The sequence below is a fragment of the Ovis canadensis genome, chromosome 16 (genome assembly GCF_042477335.2).
Source record: "Ovis canadensis isolate MfBH-ARS-UI-01 breed Bighorn chromosome 16, ARS-UI_OviCan_v2, whole genome shotgun sequence".
Lineage (NCBI taxonomy): Eukaryota > Metazoa > Chordata > Mammalia > Artiodactyla > Bovidae > Ovis > Ovis canadensis.
The window spans coordinates 51,609,879-51,631,633 of record NC_091260.1 but is presented as its reverse complement, the minus strand read 5'-3'; the positions used below and the strand labels follow the sequence as shown (position 1 = coordinate 51,631,633).

General features: G+C 42.7%; 1 protein-coding gene across 3 annotated transcripts in view; it reads left to right on the top strand.

Annotated features, from left to right (window-relative positions):
• SPEF2 (sperm flagellar 2) overlaps positions 1–19,888 on the top strand; it is a 203,552-nt gene extending 183,664 nt beyond the window's left edge. The window contains exons 34-37 of one of the 3 annotated variants that reach the window (XR_011249554.1): positions 9,485–9,724; positions 9,914–10,036; positions 17,149–17,309; positions 19,818–19,888. Coding sequence is in view for 2 of the 3 variants with exons in the window: in XM_069555868.1 (XP_069411969.1) it covers positions 9,485–9,724; positions 9,914–10,036; positions 17,149–17,238 (453 nt within the window). In the remaining variant the exon portion in view is untranslated. Of the gene's footprint in view, positions 1–9,484; positions 9,725–9,913; positions 10,037–17,148; positions 17,832–19,817 lie in introns of those variants that run through there. The other 2 variants (XM_069555868.1, XM_069555870.1) reach the window with 2 other exon arrangements.
• Positions 19,889–21,755: the final 1,867 nt, after the last annotated feature.

Genomic DNA, 21,755 nt, shown 5'->3' with positions numbered 1-21,755 from the left:
AACACTGACTCAACAACACAAAGTTCAGCAGCGAGTTATTGTTATTCCCACTCGAGAATGCTGTCTTCTTAGACCATAGGAGGACCACTTACATTTTCCCAAATAAATGACAAGCCAGATGCAGTCTGCCTTCACTTGGGACTCCTTTTGCCACTTTCCCAGGGCTTCCCAGGTGACACTAGTGATACAGACCCTGCCTGCCAATGTAGGAGACATAAGAGACAGAGATGCTGCAGGTTTGATCCCTGGGTTGGTGTCGTGGAGGAGGAAATGGCAAGCCACTCCAGTATTTTCGTCTGTAAAATCCCACGGACAGAGGAGTCTGGCAGGCTACAGTCCATGGGGTCGCAAAGAGTTGGACACGACTGAAATGACTTAGCACGCACACACACAGGGATGTCTCTGCATTTCTGTATGGATTGGGCCTCCTTCACCCATCTCTGGCATGGATCATGACCTGCCTTGAGGTCTCTATGAAATGTCTGTCCTCTTGGAGACCTTCCCTGACCTGCAGTGGTGGCAGCACCCTGCCTGTGTTCCCATAGCTCCCTGCACTTCTCCCCTCACAGACAACTGCTTTACATGGTCAGCTTCCATTCTGGGCTCTGGGCCCCCGGTGGTCAGGGAAGGGCCATCTGTCTTGTTCTGCATCCCCAAACCTGCATTCCTGAACCTGAATTACTGCTATAGAGCTCAGTAAACACATTTCATTGAGTGGAACAATCAGTTAACTCACTATTAGCTTTGTAAATTATACCCTTTGTATAGTCCTGTGATCTACAAGGGTTACAAATCCAGTTGCCCATACCCATACAGGGCTTCCCTGGTGGCTCAGACTGTAAAGAATTTCCCTGCAATGCAGGAGACCCAGGTTCAATTCCTAGGTCAGGAAGGTCCCCTGGAGAAGGAAATGGCTACCCACTCTTCTTGCCTGGAAGATCTCATGGACAGAGGACACAACTGAGTGACTGACACTTTCGCTTTCACCATACAAGAAAGAATGGGAGGACGAGGGAATGATGGCCCAAACACGGAGGGAACACAGAATAAAAGACAGATTAGCGTGAGGCCTTACTGATCCAAAGAGAGGTCTGTGCCTTCTTTTTTGCCCCCTCTGTGTCTTTGCTCTTGCTGTTCCCTCCACCTGGAGCACCTGCCAGCTCATCTGGTTCAAGAGGTTCAAGGCCTCTCCAGTATTCGAGGCCTATTTCCTACACCAGCTCATTCATGAAGCTCCCCCTGACACACTGACCACTCCTTTACCTGGGCCCCATTTATATCCAGATCCTCTCTGGCAAGACTGAGAACCATCCCACATACCCAGGCATTTATTCAATTACTTATCCAGCACCTTGGTGACTTTGGAACTACCCTTGACCTGGGGATAAGGGTAGTAAAGTGAAGGCTAAATCAAATGGTGATGAATGCCGTAGATGAAAAAGAAGATAGGGAAAAATACAGGAGTTTGGGAAGGAGTTGCCGTGTTAAATAGGGGCTTCACAGAAGGTGTCTCTGTGCAAAGACATACAGGCAAAGGCCCAGAGAGGTGAGCGAGAGAGCCTTGCAGATAGACCTCTGGAGGAAGAGCATTTAAATGAAGACTTCAGTGGATGCCAAAGACCTCATGTGGGGCCATGCCTGGTGCATCCCAAAGAACCTCAAGTCAGCACTTGCAGAGCACTGAGCTGGAGGAGAGCAGCAGGAAAGGACAGTGATGAGGAGAGGACTCTGAGGGCCCCTGGAAGGACCTTGGCTTTGGCTGTGCCAAGAGATGAGATGAGAAGGCACTGGAGCAGGGTCATTTCATTTGAAATGGATGCCCATATAGAACAGACTGTAGGGAGCACAGGAGGGAAGCAAGACTAGTAATGCAAGCAGGGAGTGGTTTATCTATTGACTCCCACTTCTGTTATTTCCACTGTGCACTGGAGACAACTTGTTACCCCTCTTTGCATCCTCTAAAGTAGCAAGTGCTCAGCAATGCACATAACAAGTTCTCCATGTGTGTTGGTAAAAGGGAAGAAAGAGAAGAAGAGAGAAGGAAGGGGTGGACTCCCATCTCTGAAGCAGAGAGGAGGAGAGCAGACATTCAAGAGGCAGAAGCAATAGCAGATTTGGAGGCTACACTGCTGCTGCTAAGTCACGTCAGTCATGTCCGACTCTGTGTGACCCCATAGATGGCAGCCCACCAGGCTCCTCCATCTCTGGGATTCTCCAGGCAAGAATACTGGAGTGGGTTGCCATTTCCTTCTCCCGGAGGCTGCACTGAGACACCAGAAAAACCAGGAAAAGGCAGCCTATGCTAGAAGAGTTGCCATAGCAACAGACAGCTGTCTGGATGGGTAGCACCCAGGCCAGCTACCACCAGCACTGTAAGAGGCTGCATCCCTTCTGGCCTTGACCCCAGAGCTAGTGCTCACCCAGGAAGCAGCTCCCTGGGTTACTTCTCTTAAGAACTCTTTTAAAGTCCAAGGACACTGTGCAAGAATTCTCCCACAACCACTGTACAGCAGCAAAGAAACCAGGGTGGGGGCAGGTCTGTCACATGCCACACACACAGGCATGCTCCTGGCTGGGAGTGAAGCATAGGAGCCTTTGGCATACAGGACCCATCGCCTCCCCCATTCTTGCCTCCTCCTAGCTCTCACCATCCTGCCTCCAATTATCCTGCTGCCTCTCTGTGCCCTTTCCAACTGTGTTCTGGTTTCCTGGGCAACCTGATCCCAGGAAGTTAAAATGAGCCTGCTCAGAAACAATGCCTGTAACAGGTTAACAGTTCTGTGTTTACTCCCAAGACATTTAATCAGATCTCAGTTTTTGCTTTCCAAATAAACAACTGGAAATCTCCCTGATGTTTCATTCTTCCTCACTGTATTCTTCCTTACACGCTGGTTTAGTCAGTGTGGCACAGACCTCCTGTTTATATCCACAGCTTCTTTGGGTAGTTTAAAGAAGCTCGAGAGCCAAGCACTCATGACCAGGCACTAGTTAATGTGAAACATCAAAGAAGTTGATGTTTGTTCATCCTGGCCTGTGGGATTCGGGGTTATGATATTGGAATTTAGTAAATTGTGAGCTTGAACTGCCCACGTTTTGAGAGTCTTGTTAAAGCACCTTGATAGGTGGGTTGAGGCCTTGGGGTTCAAATAACTTAAACGTTCCTCCCATTCTGCTCTTTGATGCTTTGTTTACATTAGTCCAGAGGACTGACCTTCTGTTCTGTTTCTGAGATGTGGGGAACTAAACAGATTGAATGGTAGAAGTTCACACTCAGGCACCATTCTGAAGACATGTTGCTGGGAGTCCTCAAGGGCTGCCTCTGAGAGTGTGACAAAGTGCTTGCCAGCCCCACAATCTGCCTGTTGCTTAGAAGATAATGTGACTCACACAGAGTTTTAATGCCTCTAATAATTGCTCATTCAGAAGCCCTGGCTTTTCTCCAAACCAGCATGCCTGGTTTTGTCCATACATCCATATCCACAATTGCGGTCTGTTGGAGAGCACCCCCTCCCGTGCACACCCTGAAGTCCTGCCAGGAGACTGAGCTGGCTCCTTGGGTTCTCATCTTGGCCGCCCTTCACTCCCTCCCTTCCCACTGAACCACTAAATCTATTCTGTCCAACCCCTTAAAGAGCAAAACTAGAAAATGCTTATAAAGTATCCTCTGACCTAATAAGACCTAATGACATAATGCCATTTGAAAAACATTCTTCATTCAAATGTTTAATTTGTTATCTTTGGGCTAAAATTTTTAAAAATCCATTTATCCCATGATGACAATATCAAGCCTTTGAGACTTTTGGCCCTCTCTAGTTCCAGAAATGATGAAGAGAGACCAGATTCTTGCTCTTTAATTTTGGTATCGCCTGCTCATCCATCCCAGTTCATCATGTGCTCACCTACAGTTTCTGTCTGAATAGAAATTCACTCATTCTTCATACTATCAGCAAGACATTCTATGTCTCAACACGATTCTTTTCACCACACTCAATGTTCCGTCTCTTCAAGGGATTATTGATGGGAAGCCAGTGTGATGATTCCCAAGCTTCCTGTTGCTGTTGCTGCTGCTAAGTCACTTCAGTGGTGCCTGACTCTGTGCGACCCCTTAGACAGCAGCCCACCAGGATCCCCCGTCCCTGGGATTCTCCAGGCAAGAATACTGGAGTGGGTTGCCATTTCCTTCTCCAGTGCATGAAAGTGAAAAGTGAAAGTCAAGTCACTCAGTCGTGTCTGACTCCAGCGACCCCATGGACTGCAGCCCACCAGGCTCCTCCATCCATGGAATTTTCCAGGGTAGAGTGCTGGAGCGGGGTGCCATTGCCTTCTCTGCCAAAGCTTCCTAGGTAGAGACAAAAAAGTCAGTTTCACATTTCTGCCAAGTAAATCAATATTGCAGTTGCTTAAAATGGAGAAGAAGCTAATTGGATAGGTAGACAGATAGATAAACAAGGAAAACTAAATAGATAGATATACTCAGTTCCAAGAACTTCAAGATCAGATTATATTTCCAATTTAGCAAAGGATACAGAAACTCAACTAAAGCAAGGTGACCACACAGAACTAGGCCAAATGCAACCTATCTCCATTGCACCACCCTGCGCCTCTACACATCCTTCAGAGGGGCTTACGATGACCAGAGGCTTAATTCTGTGCCCTGGTATAGTCTTTTTACACATGGGACTTCAGTGGCTATTTGGAAAGAACTTGTATGATCTATGCACTTAATGCTTCTACTGAATTGAGTATGTGCAGGCAATGGCACCCTCTTCTAATTTTAAACCTAAATTAGCATTTTTCCTTCCTCAGAATAAAGGAGAACCAGCCCTCAGGTGTTCTATGACATCGGGCCAGTCAACATTCTGAAAACACTCATTTTTTCATGGCAAGATGCCAGGAGCCAGCATGGGGAATCCCACCCGTGGCAAAGGTCATGAGGAAGGGGGCCTGACAAAATGCAAAGGTGGGATCAGGCCTCAGGGGTCCCCCCTGGATTTTCTCGAGCATCTATCCCCAGAACCAAAAATCTGTCTTCCTTACTATATTATGCCTTTCACCAACTCCTCTGACATTAACAGGGGGCTGTCCCTCCACCACCTTTTTCTGGAAAAAGTTAATTTAGAGCTTTTAGATAATAAATCTCCTGGGCATAATAAGAGTGTTTCAATCCAAAAACCCCTCTGATGGCTTTCTAGCCTGCCTGACAGGTTTGTCTGGACTCTTTCAGCTGCGCATGTGATTGTTTGCAGAGGCACAGGAAGCTTAAAACATCCTAGGAATGTAGGGGCTTCCGAGGAGTCAAAATCATTAGAATAGGACTGATTAAGGGTTTCATTGTTGAGCCAATACTTGCCGCCAAGTTTTCATATCTTTTATTTGTTGATATAGTTGGTATATAGAAAAAAACAAGTAGCAACATAGATCTTTGAGTTAAGTACCTTCTTTGTTATAACCCACTGCACCTTTGTTCTACAAGAATGTAACTTTAGTGCTTTGAGAGTGATACAGATTAAAGAAAAACACTTCAGGGGAAATGAGATTAACATTCATTAAGGAAGAGAGCCATAAAGTGTTAACAGGCCTCTTGGCCAGAAGATAATGTAAATCACCTGAGACCTTTTGTATACGGAAAGATAAGCAGAAAGAAAGCCTGGTATTGATAAGGGTCAGGACTGCTGCCCCTACATGACTCTGTATCTTCCATTATGTAAAACTTAGGGTATATAAGTACCTTTTAAAAATAAAGTTACAGGGTTTTTGCACAAGCTTGGCCTCCCCCGTGTCGACTCTCTCTCTCTTTCTCCCTCTCCCTCCCTCTCTTTTTCAGGCTGATTCCTTGGAACACAGAGGCTCACCGTGTCTACTTATTTGCCTGGGCTTTTTAAGACCCACGCGAGAGGGAGCCCAAGGTGGGACACCCTCTGTTATTCAAGCGGGAGCCTGTGGCCTAATGTAGACGGTGCAAGTTTCTTGTCTTGAGACTTTATTAGCTTTCCGTGTAAACCAAGAAATATCAGTCTCTTTTATCCTCTATTTTTTCACTACATTATTCTCTTCTAATCTCTCTTTAAATTTCTAATTAATCTTTCTTCACCAACTCCATCCCAGCTTCAAATTCCCTGGATCCACTGGGGCTGGACCCCAACAGCAAATCATTGAATATCTATCACTTCATCATCAGAAACACACATTTATTGCAGTAAGTATTATAAATACAAATCTACTGCAGAGAACTTGCAAAGTACAAAATAAAAAGTAAATCACCTGTTTGACCAATCAGAGGTAGTAACTACTGTCAGTTCTTTAATGTATCAGTTTATCTTCTTTTTCATTAATAAGTATTATATATATAAGGAAATGAGGACCCTGGTGTATTTTGCTGGGAGCCAGCACGGGAGATCCCACCCATGACAAGGTCATGCGGAGAGGCCTGATGGGCAAGGCGAGTCAGGCTTCAGGGGTTCCCCCTGGGTTTTCCTGAACATCTACCCCCAAAAACCAGAGTCTGCCCGCCTTATTGTACTGTGCTTTCCACTCTTCTGCCTCTAAAAGGAATTAACTTAGGGCTCCAGTTAACAGTCTCCTGCATATAAAAAGAATGTCTCGGTTTAAACCCCTTTGATGGCTTTCTAACTTATCTGACCGGTCTGCCCGGACTTTACAACTTGTGGATTGTTTACAGCCCCCAACTATGAGAGGCACGAAGCTCAAAACATCTCAAAGATATAGAGCCTTTTAGAGCTAAGAATTAGTTTGGTGAAGGGTTCCATTGTTAAGTTAATATTTGCCACCAGGCCTCCATATCCTTTATCTTTTAGGCACCTGGGAGGATATTAATCAATGTAATCAGAATGCAGAAATAGGAATATAGTAGTTTTGATGTTAGCAATACTAGACTTTTGAGTTAATTAATTTTCTCTTTGTTGTAAATCACTGTACTCCTTTTTCCTTGTTATAAATTGTTGTATCCTTGCTATGTAAGAATGTAACTTTCTTTAGTGCTTTCTGAGAGTGGCACCAGATTTTGGGAAGAAAAACACTATTACCATTATCAGAAAAGGGCCATAAAATGTTAATTGGCCTTCTGGCCAGAAGATGATGTAAATCACTAAGACTTATGTATACAACTAGGTATGCAGAGAGAAAGCCTGGTCTCGATAAGAGTCAGGGCAGTTGACACTGCATAATTTTGTATTATCCATTGATCTCTATGTAAAATCAAAAGTATATAAGGCCTTTCCAGACAATAGAGGATGGGCCAGTCACTGGACTGGTTTCCCCCGTGTCTTCTTTACTCTATTTTCAGTCTGAATTCCCATCTTGGGCGTGGAGGCTCACCATGTATACTTACTTGCCCTGGCTTCTAAGATCCATGAGAGAGGGAGCCCAAGGCGGGGCACCCTCCTCTATTCAAATGGGCGCTGGTGGCCTAACATAGATGGTGCAAATCTCTTATCCTGACGTTTTATTAGCTTTCCCTGTAAACCAAGTTATTCAGCCTCTTTTCTCCACTAAATTTTCCTACTACACTATTCTTTCCTAATCTCTCTTTTATATTTCTAAATAAATATGTTTTCCCTCACCATGCCGTCCCCACTTCGAATTACCCTGGATCCACCGGGGCTGGACCCCAGCAGTATTTATTATTTGTGTTTTTGTTCCCTTTTGCACTTATCCCATGAGTGTTTTTTCACTGTCATTTTCACTATCATTCTAAGCTAAAATGCGCACAGCAGCACAGCATTCCATCATTCCAATGATACTATCATTGATGTAACCATTCCCTGTTGTTGTAATCATAGGTTTTCTATTTTTGCGGTAAGTAACACAAAATGAACACCCACATACAAAAGTCTTGGTGCACATGAATATTTCTTTAGAATCAGTTCCTAGATCAGTAATTACTGGGTCAAAAAGTAGGTGATACTTTTCAGGCTTTTGATACATAAGAAACTACATCAGAAACAATTTACTCTTTCCCATGCTCAGAATGCCAGCATCTAAATTCATGGTTCTTGGCCAAGTTTCAAAGAGCAGCAATATGAATCCCAATCTGTCTGTATTCAATCTGTTTTCTATTTTACTTTCTGAGTGCTTCATTGAGTTTAACATCCAGTATCCAAACCAAGGCCCCAAAGTTTCTCAGAATCTATCAAACTTGAGAAATTAACCTGCCACAACCTCTAGACTGCAGGCAGTTTCCAAAGCAAATCCTGTCAAAAATCTAGATTCATGTGTAAAAGTTTGACAGAAGTCACACAATTCATTTCAGTGCTTTTTTATTGAGTAATACAGTGTATCTGGGGCTTCCCAGGGGGCACTAGTGGTAAAGAACCTGCCTGCAGGAGAGAGGTAGGTTCTATCCCTGGATGGAGAAGATCCCCTAGAGAAGGAAATGGCAGCTCACCCCAGTATTCTTGCTTGGAGAATCCCATGGACAGGGGAGCCTGGTGGGCTGCAGTCCATAGGGTCACCAAGAATGGAGCATGACTGAGGGGACTTAGTACAAGTGCATACAGTATATCTGAAATAGTGATAAGCAAAAGCATGTGTGAAAGTAAATAAAACTCACCCCACACTAAGGCCTCTGTCAAGTACCAGCAGAATTGGTCTAGAATTTTAACATGATTTCCAGTGCGGCCAGCATATTCTACTTCTTTTCTTTTTATTCTTTCTACCCTATTATTTTTTACTGAAGTATAATTGATCTACAATGCTGTGTTAGTTTCAGGTGTACAGCAAAGTGATTCAGCTATACATACATATTTTTCAGATTCATTTCAGATTCATTTCCGTCATAGGTTATTACAAAGTATTGAGTATACAGTAAGACATTGGTTATCTATTTTATAGATATATTCATGTGTATATGTTAATTACAAACTCCTAATTTATCCCTCTCCCACCCTTCCCAGTTGGTAACCACTTTTGCTTCTTCTTGCTGTTGTTTCTGAGTTGGAAAAGGAAGAAAGACTTGTCTTATTGTCTAGCATATTCTATCTTTAGACTTTGTTTAGCTAGTCTGTGGCTGTTGCTCAGTCACTAAGTCGTGTTCAGCTCTCTGCAACCTCACGGACTGCAGCACACCAGTAGGCATTACCATCGCGAGGCATAAAAAGTTCGGGACAAAATTGGTGTTTTCTAAATATGTCTATTCGGAGAAGGCAATGGCATCCCACTCCAGTACTCTTGCCTGGAAAATCCCATGGACGGAAAAGCCTGGTAGGCTACAGTCCATGGGGTCGCGAAGAGTTGGACATGACTGCGCGACCTCACTTTCACTTTTCATTTACATGCATTGGAGAAGGAAATGGCAACCCACTCCAGTGTTCTTGCCTGGAGAATCCCAGGGACGGCAGAGCCTGGTGGGCTGTCGTCTATGGGGTCGCACAGAGTCGGACATGACTGAAGTGACTTAGCAGTAGCAGCAGCAGTAAATATCTCTATTACTGGAAAGACTTCATCTTCTCTTTATTTAATTGCACAGACCTCTTCCTTTACTGATATGAGTCCCATTGAGGAATATCCTGAACTCGAGGACAACTTTATGAGTGAGGAAAGGGAATTACAAGAGGACGGGGAGGAAAAGGAAGAAGAAATCCCTGAAAATGCAAATACGGAAATTATTTCCATGCAAACATTACTCCAAGTGTTCCGAGGAGGAAATGAAGTACTGGACGCTAACAGATTTGCCAGCCACCAAAAGATAGAGAACATTTATTTAGAGGTTGGTTGGATTCTTTTATTAAAGAGACAACCTATACCCAAGAAAATTTCTATCAATTTTGAGTGTATGGTCATAGAATTTCTCCTGAAATGTCTCAACGTGTAGAAATTATGATGATTCCTTTAGTAAATCATTTTTAATATCATCAGGATCATAGATTTAATTAACTTATTTTTTAATCTTTTTAAGAACTTCATAAAAGTGTTTCAGGACCTAGGTTCCAAGAACCTTGAGCCAATTGAAGTTGCTGTTCTTCTGAAGCATCCTTTTATTCAAGACCTGATTTCAAGTTATCCAGACTATAAGATCCCTGTGAGTATTACCCAAAGCTCCTAATACAGTCTTTTATAAAATTGTCATTATAATTTTATTTTATTTTTATTGGAGGATAATTGCTTTATAAATGTTGCATTGTTTTATATATACATATTGTATATATATAAATATATATGCATATATGTATATGTATATCCCTTCCCTTGTGAGCCTCCCTCCCCCATCGCATCCCACCTCTCTAAGTCATCAGACAGCACCAGGCTGGGCTGTCTGTTATATAATAGCTTCCCACTGGCTATCTATTCTACACATGATATCATATCTACACATGCATATGTCAATGCCACTTTCTCAATTTATCCCACCCTCTCCTTCCCCCACTGTGTCCGCAAGTCCATTCTCTATGTCTGCGTCTCCTTTCTTCTCTGTAAATAGGTTCATCAGGACTGTTTTTCTTGATTGTCTTAACGTGGTTGAATTCAGGTTCAGGGCTTGGTGGGATAAAACAACTGTGGAGGAAGAGAAGGAGGGAAGAAGCTGGACTAGGCTAGACCAGGGCCTCAGGAAGCTGAGCTGGTAACAGCATCCAGCCAAAAGTCCAGCCCTCAATACCGCAAAGGCAGTGAGTTCAGGCAGAGTAGAAGTGACTATCAGTACATGGATACCGTGATAGTTAGCACTACCAGTGTATGCGTAGTATGATTAGTACCACCAATAGGCCCGCCAATACTAGGGATAATACCATAGAGCTGCCCCACCAGGACTCTGAGGCCTTGAGTCTACCACAGAAGGCTGGAGGTAAATGGCAGTAAAAGTTGGATGGGTGGCTATATTCATGTTCTGCATTATTCCAGCCATCGAATGACCCTGGCCTATGATTGAAGAGCATGGGGAAAAGAATCCCCCTGCCCAAGAGAACAAAGGAGACCCTGATCCCCAGCCAAATGCTGATTTATTCACCAAACTCTCATCACATACACATTGTTGCTGTAACTCATCCGGTGACCGTGCTTCTGAAAGAAGGGATAAGGGTTCCATCAGAGAAACTGTTCAGGGTGGGAACTCTGAGGACCAAACCCAGAGAGGCTGGACCAAGTCAGCAGAATAAAGGAAGGAAGAGAGGAAGCGCTGGGGCTCAGAGCGCACACCATCACCTTGCACATCAACCACACATGCTGAATGTGCATCTACCTGGCAAGTGCCGGGTCCCCAACAGCAAGGGCCACGGAAGGCTGGGGGTGACCACCTTTCAGAATGTGGCAGGTTGCTACAACCTTCTCACAAGCCTCACACACCTAACAGCATGCAGTCTCCCTATTTGGCTTCTCCTAATGGTTTATTGGACCACAGAGAGTTAGCTGAGTTTTCGATAAAAGTGCTTTCATTTTGATAAGATGCAAGTGATCTAAAGCTGAGCACTGAAGAATTGATGCTTTTGAACTGTGATATTGGAGTAGACTCTTGAGAGTCCCTTGGACTGCAAGGAGATCAAACCAGTCAATCCTAAAGGAAATCAGTCCTGAATATTCATTGGAAGGACTGATGCTAAAGCTGAATTCCCTGATACTTTGGCCACCGGATGTGAAGAGCTGACTCATCAGAAAAGATCCTGATGCTGGGAAAGATTGAAGGCAGGAGGAGAAGGGGATGACAGGCAATGAGATTGTTGGATGTCATTGCCAACTTGATGGACGTGAGTTTGAGCAAGCTCTGGGAGTTGGTGATGGGCAGGGAAGCCTGGTGTACTGGAGTCCATGGAGTCGCAAAGAGTTGGACATGACTGAGCAACTGAACTGAAATGAAGTGTTTCCTTATCTCTAACCATTGTTGTTGTTGTTGCTTAGTTGCTCAGTCGTGCCCTACTCTTTTGTGACGCCATGGACTGTAGCCCACCAGGCTCCTCTGTCCATGGGATTTCCCAGACAGGAATACTGGAGTGGGTTCCCCCAGAGGATCTTCCCAACCCAGGGATCGAACCCGTGTGTCTCCTGCATTGGCAGATGGTTTCTTTACCACTGAGCCACCAGGGAAGCCGTCTAACCATATCACATCATTATATCTCTACATCTAACCATCCTCTTTGTAAAATTATTTGGGTCTCTTTATTTAAACAGACCCAGAATACTTGGATATGTGTTGGCAACATTCCAAGTAATTGTACTCATACATCCCACAAACAGTTACTCTTCACAATGAAACCCATATGTCACAGGTCCCTTTTCAGCATCTTACACTCCTACTTTCACTCATAAAGACCAGCTTTCTTCCCCACTTAGGATGAGAATGGGATAAATTAGTGTCACCCTGGATTTAGTGGGAATAGCACACATCAGAACTAGACAAAGAGGGTGGAGAGAGGTGGGTGGGTGGGTGGGTTCATGGTTGTCACGGGCAGGATGGGGGGCAGTCTGCCACTTGTGGGATCTCCCTGCCTTTTCTGTCCTCTGAGCAACCATCATTCTGTGTGAGGTGGGTTCCAGAAGCCCATCTCTTTAGAGTGCATTTCATCCTACACATTCTGTTTCACATTTCAGGGAACAACCCCCCTATTTTAAACCAGCAAAATAATTTTCAGTTCCCTAGAATAATCTACAGTAGGATTTACCTTGTCTTATCAACAACTAGGACCCTAAAATGATTCCACCATCACTTCCTCCTATTATGGGAGAAGAACTCCCTGCAAAGTCAGGACGATTTGGGAACATTTTTACTCTGACCAGAATGTCTATTACTGACTTTTGCAGAGATGATTCTATCTGGCATGTTCCTGAAGAAAAAACTCCGTCAATAGATGGCTGACTGCCTTCAAAGATCAATCCCCTGAAGATGGATTTTGATCCTCAGGGAAAGCTGGAGTCAGCAGGCTTCTTATTACTTTGTGCATTTCTTTTATTTAGGAAGGAGTTTTATCAGCATGCACCCCAGCTGAAATACTCCTGGCATTTTGAATAGCACAGGACCAACTCTGGCATGGAAGAACACATCTGACATTCTGAATTGCTGCCCACTATATTCTGGGAGCACCTTGATGCATTGATGACCAAAAAGATCTCTTCACGTTCCCCAAATCCTGCTTGGTGCACAGACCCCTCGGGTTGAGAGCACCTGCCCTCCTCCCCCCACCCTCACCCCACAGCTGGAGCTTGTTCTGACCTCCAGCTTCAGAGTATGAATGTCACCTGACACCCTAATAGTAGAAAGAGAGCTTGTCAGTCTGTCTAACTGTCCGATGGTTCATTCCTTCATTGCCAGGGTGCTTCTGCCGAGTCGGCTTCTTCAACCCTCCCCCGTCCTGGTCCTTCATCTCTCCTCCCTGTCATCACTTCACCCTGGAATCTGACAAGAGGATAGTGAACCACCTGCTAGAATCTAGTCAGGGCACCATTCTGACGAGAGTTGAGCCTTTGACCTGAAAAACCTAAATGTGATGCTTGAAAAGGAAAGAGGTTCCCTTTCCAGTAAGATGCTCTACTCTCATTTTTACTAAGCAAATAAACAAAAAGAAGAAAGGAAAAGAAAAAAATCTCTGAAGACTGTATTACTAACACTCTCATCCTGTCATCAATTTTTTTTGCTCCAGATATCCATGTGCAAGTAAATAGATCACATTTTTAAAATGAACTTTAACCACAGTGATGTTGTTTGAAGATCTTTCAAGATAAGTAGAGCAAAAACTAGAGTGTGGTTTTTCAGGTTAAAATGTTGTTTGCTGTTATAAACAGTGGGAAGTAAAGGCTGTCACCCAACAGCTCTGTGTTTACAAGATTCATGGTTGGAACTAGCAAACATTTTAAAATACATATGAAAAAGGCCAGTTTGGGTAATTATTTTGATACGTGTTATTTTTTTGCTCCTGTGGAGAAGTGGCCTGGCTTTGTGGTTAGGAGAGCAGACTCAGGAGCCATGTTGATTGGGTTCATAGCTACTAACTGTGTGACCTTGGGCAAGTGACCCGCGTGGTGCCTTGGTTTCCCCATCTATAAAATAAGGTTAATTCTCAAACATGCCTCTCAAGGTCCTTGTACAGATTAAATGACTTAAGCCATACAAAGTGCTTAGCTCCGTGCTTGGCAGATAGAAAGCCCTCACTACATAGTAGGGGCTTCCGTGGTGGCTCAGATGGTAAAGAATCTGCCTGCAATGCAGGGGACCTGGTTTGATTCCTGGGTCAGGAAGATCCCCTGGATCACTCCAGTATTCTTGCCTGGAGAATTCCATGGACAGAGGAGCCTGGCAGGCTATAGCCCATGGGATCGCTAAGAATCAGACACAACTGAGTGACTAACACTACATAGTAATTATTATTACTATTATTATTACTGCTGGCCTGTTGGTGGTTGCAGTGCATAAGAAATATTTCTGAACAGTGCAAAATGTACACAGATGAACTAAAAGCTGGCATTTCATCTGCCAAATTCAGTGTCTGCTCTCTGGAAAGAAAGGAGACTTCCACTGGAGAGTGTCATGATGACAGGGAGTCCAAACCAAAGTCCCAGGAATCCACATGTGGTCAATTCCAACTCAGAAGATCCATGTTTAGTTTTGGGTTTTATAGTTATTCAATTCATGCTCATTTATTTAACTTCTTCTTTCATAGATGTTTATATAGAGAGGTTATTTTCAAAGAAGTTTCCTAAATTCTTAAGAAAATCCTTTGCTTAAATATAACAAGATCATTGACGACACCATCACTGGGTGATTAGTGAAGAAAGTCAATTTCCTCCAATAAGTAGATTTACAAATGTAAGTGGGCATTGGATTTTCTGCACCAACTCACCAAATGTAGTTTCTTGTTATGCACACATATGCTGCATAAATATGAGTCTCTTTTAACAAAACCTGTACATCCAGCGGATAGGCTTAATATTAAGGGTTCCATTCACTAGGAGATAAAAATAAATCTTTCAGTGTTAAAGTCAGAATGTCACAGGAGAATTTCTTAGAAACAAATGAGTCAGGACCTGATTACATGAGGCCAAAGTACCTATAAATATAAATGTACCTAGAAGGGACACAGTCTTCAAGGTATCTGACTTTAAGATACACTCCAACGGCCTCTATTATGTTTATAACAAAATACAATGGCTGCTTCAGTGCTTTGTGTTTTCAAGGCACCCATGCCAAACATTTCTAGACTCTCTCAGCCTTTTCTCCACTAACTGTTACTTAAAATTATGGCCCTTGATTTCAGCCATAAATCTAGCCAAGTCTGATTGAAATATCTAGAGCTTATAATTTTCCCCCATGCTATGGAGTGTCAAATAATCACAGGTCAACTCATTCCTTAATCCCCAAGTAAATAGTCACTAGTCAGCAATAGCTGTTAAAAATAATATTCTCTGCAAAGAAGACCTGTCAGTAAGTACTGTGGAGGGTAGGACCAGAAAGGTCAATGGCAAGCAGCTGTTCTTTTTCACTTAACTTGCCCAAGATTGCCCTTCAGCTGTGGGAGATCTATATTTTCAAAGAACAAGCTCCTTCAAGAAAATGATTCACTATGTTTCCTGGCAGTGACTGATACAGCCATGTGGGTGTCACTCAGCAGGGCTCTGTTCAGATGTTGAACTAACTCATGTTTTCATGAGTAAAATGACTACAATTAAATAGAAACTTTTGGAACTCAGCTCTGAAGTAAAGAAACTTATACTCTTAAATAGTTCCCTAAAAAACAAACAAAAAAAAAAACTGGAAACTGAATAAATGTAATTTTACATTTTCCCCTTATGCTAGCTAGTACCCCTTCTATTCAGAAAACTAAGACCATGCCATCTGATCCCATCACTTCATGGGAAATAGATGGGGAAACAGTGGAAACAGTGTGAGACTTTATTTGGGGGGGCTCCAAAATCACTGCAGATGGTAACTGCAGCCATGAAATTAAAAGACGCTTACTCCTTGGAAGAAAAGTTATGACCAACCTAGATAGTATATTCAAAAGCAGAGACATTACTTTGGCAACAAAGGTCCATCTAGTCAAGGCTATGGTTTTTCCAGTGGTCATGTATGGATGTGAGAGTTGGACTGTGAAGAAAGCTGAGCGCCAAAGAATTGATGCCTTTGAACTGCAATGTTGGAGAAGACTCTTGAGAGTCCTTTGGACTGCAAGGAGATCCAACCAGTCCATCAGTCCTGGGTGTTCATTGGAAGGAATGATGCTAAAGCTGAAACTCCAACACTTTGGCCACCTCATCCGAAGATTTGACTCATTGGAAAAGACCCTGATGCTGGGAGGGATTGGGGGCAGGAGGAGAAGGGGACGACAGAGGATGAGATGGCTGGATGGCATCACCGACTTGATGGACATGAGTTTGACTGAACTCCAGCGGTTGGTAATGGATGGAGAGGCCTGGCGTGCTGCGATTCATGGGGTTGCAAAGAGTAGGACATGACTGAGTGACTGAACTGAACTGAACTGAACCCCTTCTATTAATACATTGTGATAATATCTTAAATTTATTTTATAAACATCTGTGATTTAAAATGCAGCATAGTTGGATATTTTAATTGGATAAAAAACAGATCATTCTATCCCTAATATTAAAAAAGGAAACAGAAAGGGGATAATTCCCCACCTCAAAATAATCTGCTGTTCTAAAATTCTACAAATCTGTAAACATGATTAATTTAACATTAGAATTTTCCTTTAATAGAAGATGAATATTGTTTTTTATTGATTAATAGGGAAATAATGTTTTGTCTTACCCATTTTGTGCCAAACTCTCTGTAATTGCCAGAGAAGGAAATGGCAACCCATTCCAGTATTTTTGCCTGGAGAATTCCATGGACAGAAGAGCCTGGTGGGCTACAGCCCAGGAGATCACAAAGGAGTCAGACATGACTTAGCAACTAAACAAGAACTGTGTAATTGCTTTTACAAATGTTATCTAATTATTCTAATATGACAACTCTATTATTAGATCTTACTAGATGGGGAAATGAAGTCTCTAAGATCTTTAATATCTTTCCATTGGCAAAATTAGTAAGTTGCAAGGTAGTATTCACACTAAATAGAGAACAATTTTTTCAGAGGAAAAAATAAAAACTCACTGTTTAATCCTGCCACATATTGAAAGGCCATATTATTAATAATCATTACTTCTAATTCATTTATTAAGAGTTGTAACTTCTCTTTGAATCTCTTCTCTTAGGATGTTAAGATAATTCTCCAAAGGAGTGAGCATGTACAAGGAAGTGATGAAGAGAGGTCTCCTTCAAGACTTACAGAGGAAAAGAAATGAAGGCACGGGAGTGGCAATGAATCTTCCAAACAACTCATGTGAACATGGTGTTTGTTGTATACATTGTCACTGTAAGTGAAGAAATGGCCCCTACCAGCCTAGGAGGGGCACTGTAAAGGGAGTCTTCCTTCCTTAATTCAAAGAATATTCTGTAATAAACCTTAAATTTCTGAGCCAAAATCCAAAGTAAGAAGGAATGCATTTTGAAGTGATTCTGAAAACAGAAGACACCAAAACAATATTTTCAAAAATAAACAAGCACATACATCATGATGTGTCCCTGTGAGAAGTATCTGCATTAGGCAGATACATTAAAAATTCTCCCAAAGCTCAAATCAGGGCAGCATGGCTTCATACGGTTTGTGTCAATAGTTCTTGCTCTGTAAAATCCCAAGGTGTGTCTCACCAGTCAAGGAGAAGGCTGTTGTCTCAGCTTCTGGTATAGTCATGATCTTGTTATCTATTCATAGTCCTTTATTAATAGAACATGTGTCTTGTAGAGATTGATGTACGATGATAGCTCTTTACTTGTGTAAATTAGTGAATCTAATTCAGTGATACTTATCTCAAGAAAGTGATTTTGTTTTGTTGTATTTTTTTAGCTTTTTATTTTATTAATATATAGCCATTAACAATGTTGTGACAGTTTCAGATGGACAGCAAAGGGACTCAGCCATACACACACACGTATCTATTATCTCTCAAAATCCCCTCCTATCCAGGCTGCCACATCAAGCAGTGTGCCCTGTGCCATACAGTAGGACCATGTTGGTTATCCATTAAGCATAGCAATGTGTACATATCCATCCCAAACTCCCTATCTCTTCCCCTCTGGCAACCATAAGTTCGTTCTCTAAGTCGGCGAGTCTGTTTCTGTCTTATAAATAAGTTCATTTGTATAATTTCTTTTAGATTCCACATATAAGGGGTGTCATACAGTATTTCTCCTCCTCTGTCTGACTTACTTCACTCAGTGTGACAACCTCTAGGTCCATCCATATTTCTGCAAAGTGAACAACAATGCTCTTTTCAGTGGCTGTGCCTCTTTGAAACCCTTCTGGGTCCCCTCACTGGCTACTTCTTCTGAGAATCTTTGCTGGACCTCACACACACCTCTTCTATTCAGCCCCTAAGAGTTGAAGGCCCCAGCACTCAGCCTTCTCTATCCACAGTCAATTCCTGGAAGACTCATACTTTTCCAAGACTTTATGAGGCCAAAGTTGAAATTTCTATTCCCATCTTCTTTCCCCGAAATCCAAACTTCTCTCTTGCTGTGGACTTGATTACCACCTGGATGGTTTATCATCATCACAGACTCAACATATGCAAGCCAAGGAGAAGGAGCCTTCAAGTCACCCCATTGCTCTAGCCTTCTATTAGAGTCCCATGTTGTGCAGAGGTTCATCCAGGTTCTCACCTGGATCTTACCCCTTGCTGCCTCTCTGATCTCATTTCCCACTGTTCTCCCCGCAGCTCACTCTTCATAAGCAACAAGTATACGTTATTTTGGAACAGAGGACGCATACCTGCCTCAGGGCCTTTGCACTTGCTTTTCTCTCTGCCTGGAGTAATTTTCTCCCAAATATCATCATGGCCTGTCCCCAGTTTCCTTCAGGCCTTTATTCAAATGACACTTTGTCAGTAAGGCCTTCCCTCAACACATAATACAAAATAGAAATACCCTACCATCCCCATACATCTCAAACCCACTTTAATTTTTTTTCCCTTGCACTTATCAACAACTGATAAATTGTACATTTACTCTCGTTTGTCTATCACTCCACTAGGTGTAAGTTCCATGAAATCAGGGATGTTGTGAATTTTCTTTATTGCTATGCTCCCGAACCTAAGACTAAAAGCACAGCCAACTTTAAGTTGCATTAGAATACACTTGTGCAAAATGTGTAGGCAGATCACATCTTGATTGGTCACTAAAACAATGAGTGATCCAAAGATGATTTCAATTATCAGTGGTAATGGTATTCTATTTCTGGAGAGTGATGTGTTGCCTAAATCTGCTTCTTGTCAGTTCCATTCCCAGAACTTTTGCCTTCAGGATTATGGGGGTGGGGTGGTGATACAGAAGCTTGGGAGGTGGAGAGGAAACCCAGCTAAGATTTCACAATTTCAATTTAGTTGGTTCAAATGTAGTTCTAGTTATTCTAGAGAAGGAAATGGAAGAGTATCTGCAAATAGGATTCAAACAAAAAACATATTGTGATAAGGATGCAGGCAGTCAACTAACCCACTTTTATTAAAGATTGAACTAGACAAGGCAACATTATATTGCAATGGAAAGAAATGAAAAGCGGAGACAATGGCTCTGTAGGAATTCCTTGTTTATTTCCTTATAATTTCTTGCTGTAATAGTGTTCTTGCCCAGTGTGAAGGAGGAAATGGCAGAATTCCCCTCCTGCGGCCCATTAGCTCATCTAAACAGTGGGAGAGCAACCCCCACAAAGGTCTCTCAGGTTGGCATTTGCCACCAGGTGAGACTCCAATCATCGTCAGGATTGGGCGGACCTGGAGGAGGAAGATGACCCAGAGATGAAAGTAAACAGAGCTCTTGCCTTGTGCAGGTTCCAGAGCAGGCAAGGGTGGAACTTCACACTCAAACCAGAGGCTGCGTGGGATTCTGCCAGAGAAAGAAAAAATGTTCTAGGAGTTCATCTCCCCAAGGGCCTTTCATGTCTCATAATTCTAGTGAATGCCCAGCCATCTTCAAACCAGCTGGTATCGCTTTTGCCTTCCACATCACCATGTCCCCCAGGAATTGCTTTCCTGAGATGTCTCTGAAGTCTCTGATCTGGGTTTCTCCCTTCTGGATACACCACCACGGCATCCCTCTTAATGCACCCCAGAGGGTCAAAGCCGTTGTGTATGGATGTGCACGCGCACACACATACACACACACACACACACCAGGAGTCTGTGATGACCAAAAGAAACTGATGACTTATATTAAATTTACAAGTAACAAAAACTTCTAAGTCCTCGTTTCATGTGCTTTAGTTTAACCACCTTTTCACCTATCTTAACAGAGCCCACATTGAAAAAAAACAAAAACTTAAACTAAAGTACAGGTATTTTCACATAACCCTATTAAATTCATCTCTAACATATGCTCTTGTATTCTGTTGTCAAGGTGTTAGAAGACAGTTTCCAATGTAATCCTACCATATAGTACAAGGATACTGTCCACTTAAAAGGTGAAACGTGTCCTGGTCTCAGGACCCGTTTCTGAGTTAGGAAGGCTTTTCACTCTCCCTCCTGGGAAACTCATGGTTTTTCATCTGCCCTGGTGTTTCGTCTGCCCTCTCCCATGATGAACCTGTGCTCCCCTGCAAGTCCTCAACTAATTCAAAACTATAGAGTTCATTTGATTTTAAATCTCCCAAAGGAGGTTATCCATTTCAGGACTCTGGACATTCAACCTGAACACCAGTCTTGAAAAGCCAGCCTTCAAGAAGCCATCTGTCACATGATGAACAGCTGAGCCAACCTTTCTACCAGGCAATGATTCTGATGTACATCACTGCACTTTTGCTGTAAGTTAGATGACAAAATCCAGGGATCACCCATTTTAAAACTGTCTAAAAAAATAATGTTATAGCATTTCCTATGAAAAGGAAGGGAAGCTGATGCTGTTCTCTTCTAAAATAAATATTGCACTAGTGATGTCTCAGTGAAGAGATCAGCTGGGCAAAAGATGGCAAAGGAAACAGAATGACTGTTAACCTATGGTACAAGCATAAAATGCCTCCTTCACCACTTCCATTGGTTTCCACACATTTAACATGAATGATGGCAGACAGAAGCTGGGGAAGTCCGCTACTTAACCATAGTTTCTCTTCTCTTTCTTCCCCTGACTGGATAGCTTCCTCTTTCTTGCTTAGTTGTCCATGTCCACTTATTTCAAAGATACATTTCCTTCTCTTTACAAAAATTGGTATTTTAGATTAATTAATGGGAAAGACATGAAAGGGGGCTACCATTTCTCACAAATTGTAGATCAAGGAGGTATCAGCATGGGCTGCCTGAAAGAGCTACTTCCAGGATCATTTCCTGCCAACATAAGACTGGCCTCCTTGGATGTTCATGCCACCCAGGCCCACCTTCTCTCCATCCTCATTCAACTCACCCACCAAACTGTCACCCTCTTCAGTACCTACATTTATACTATCTCCTCTTTTTTGGCACTAAATAATACTCTGTCCTCTAACTCTTGCTTCTATGAGATGAATCTGAATCTTATCCTGGTTGCTCTCCTCTGTGTAACATTGTGGCATTTTACAGGATTATCCATGACATCTTCGTGATATCCTTGGGAACAAGGTAAACAAATAAGGACTGAATGACAAGTGAATGTGTAATGGTGGAGTGAGTTTAATGAACACAGAATTCATTACATGAATTATTCATTTTCCCTCTCCCTCGGTGGACTAGGACTAGTTAGATATAGGGGAAACTGACCATGTCTGTCTTACTCACTTCTGTGATCAAACCATCAACAAAGA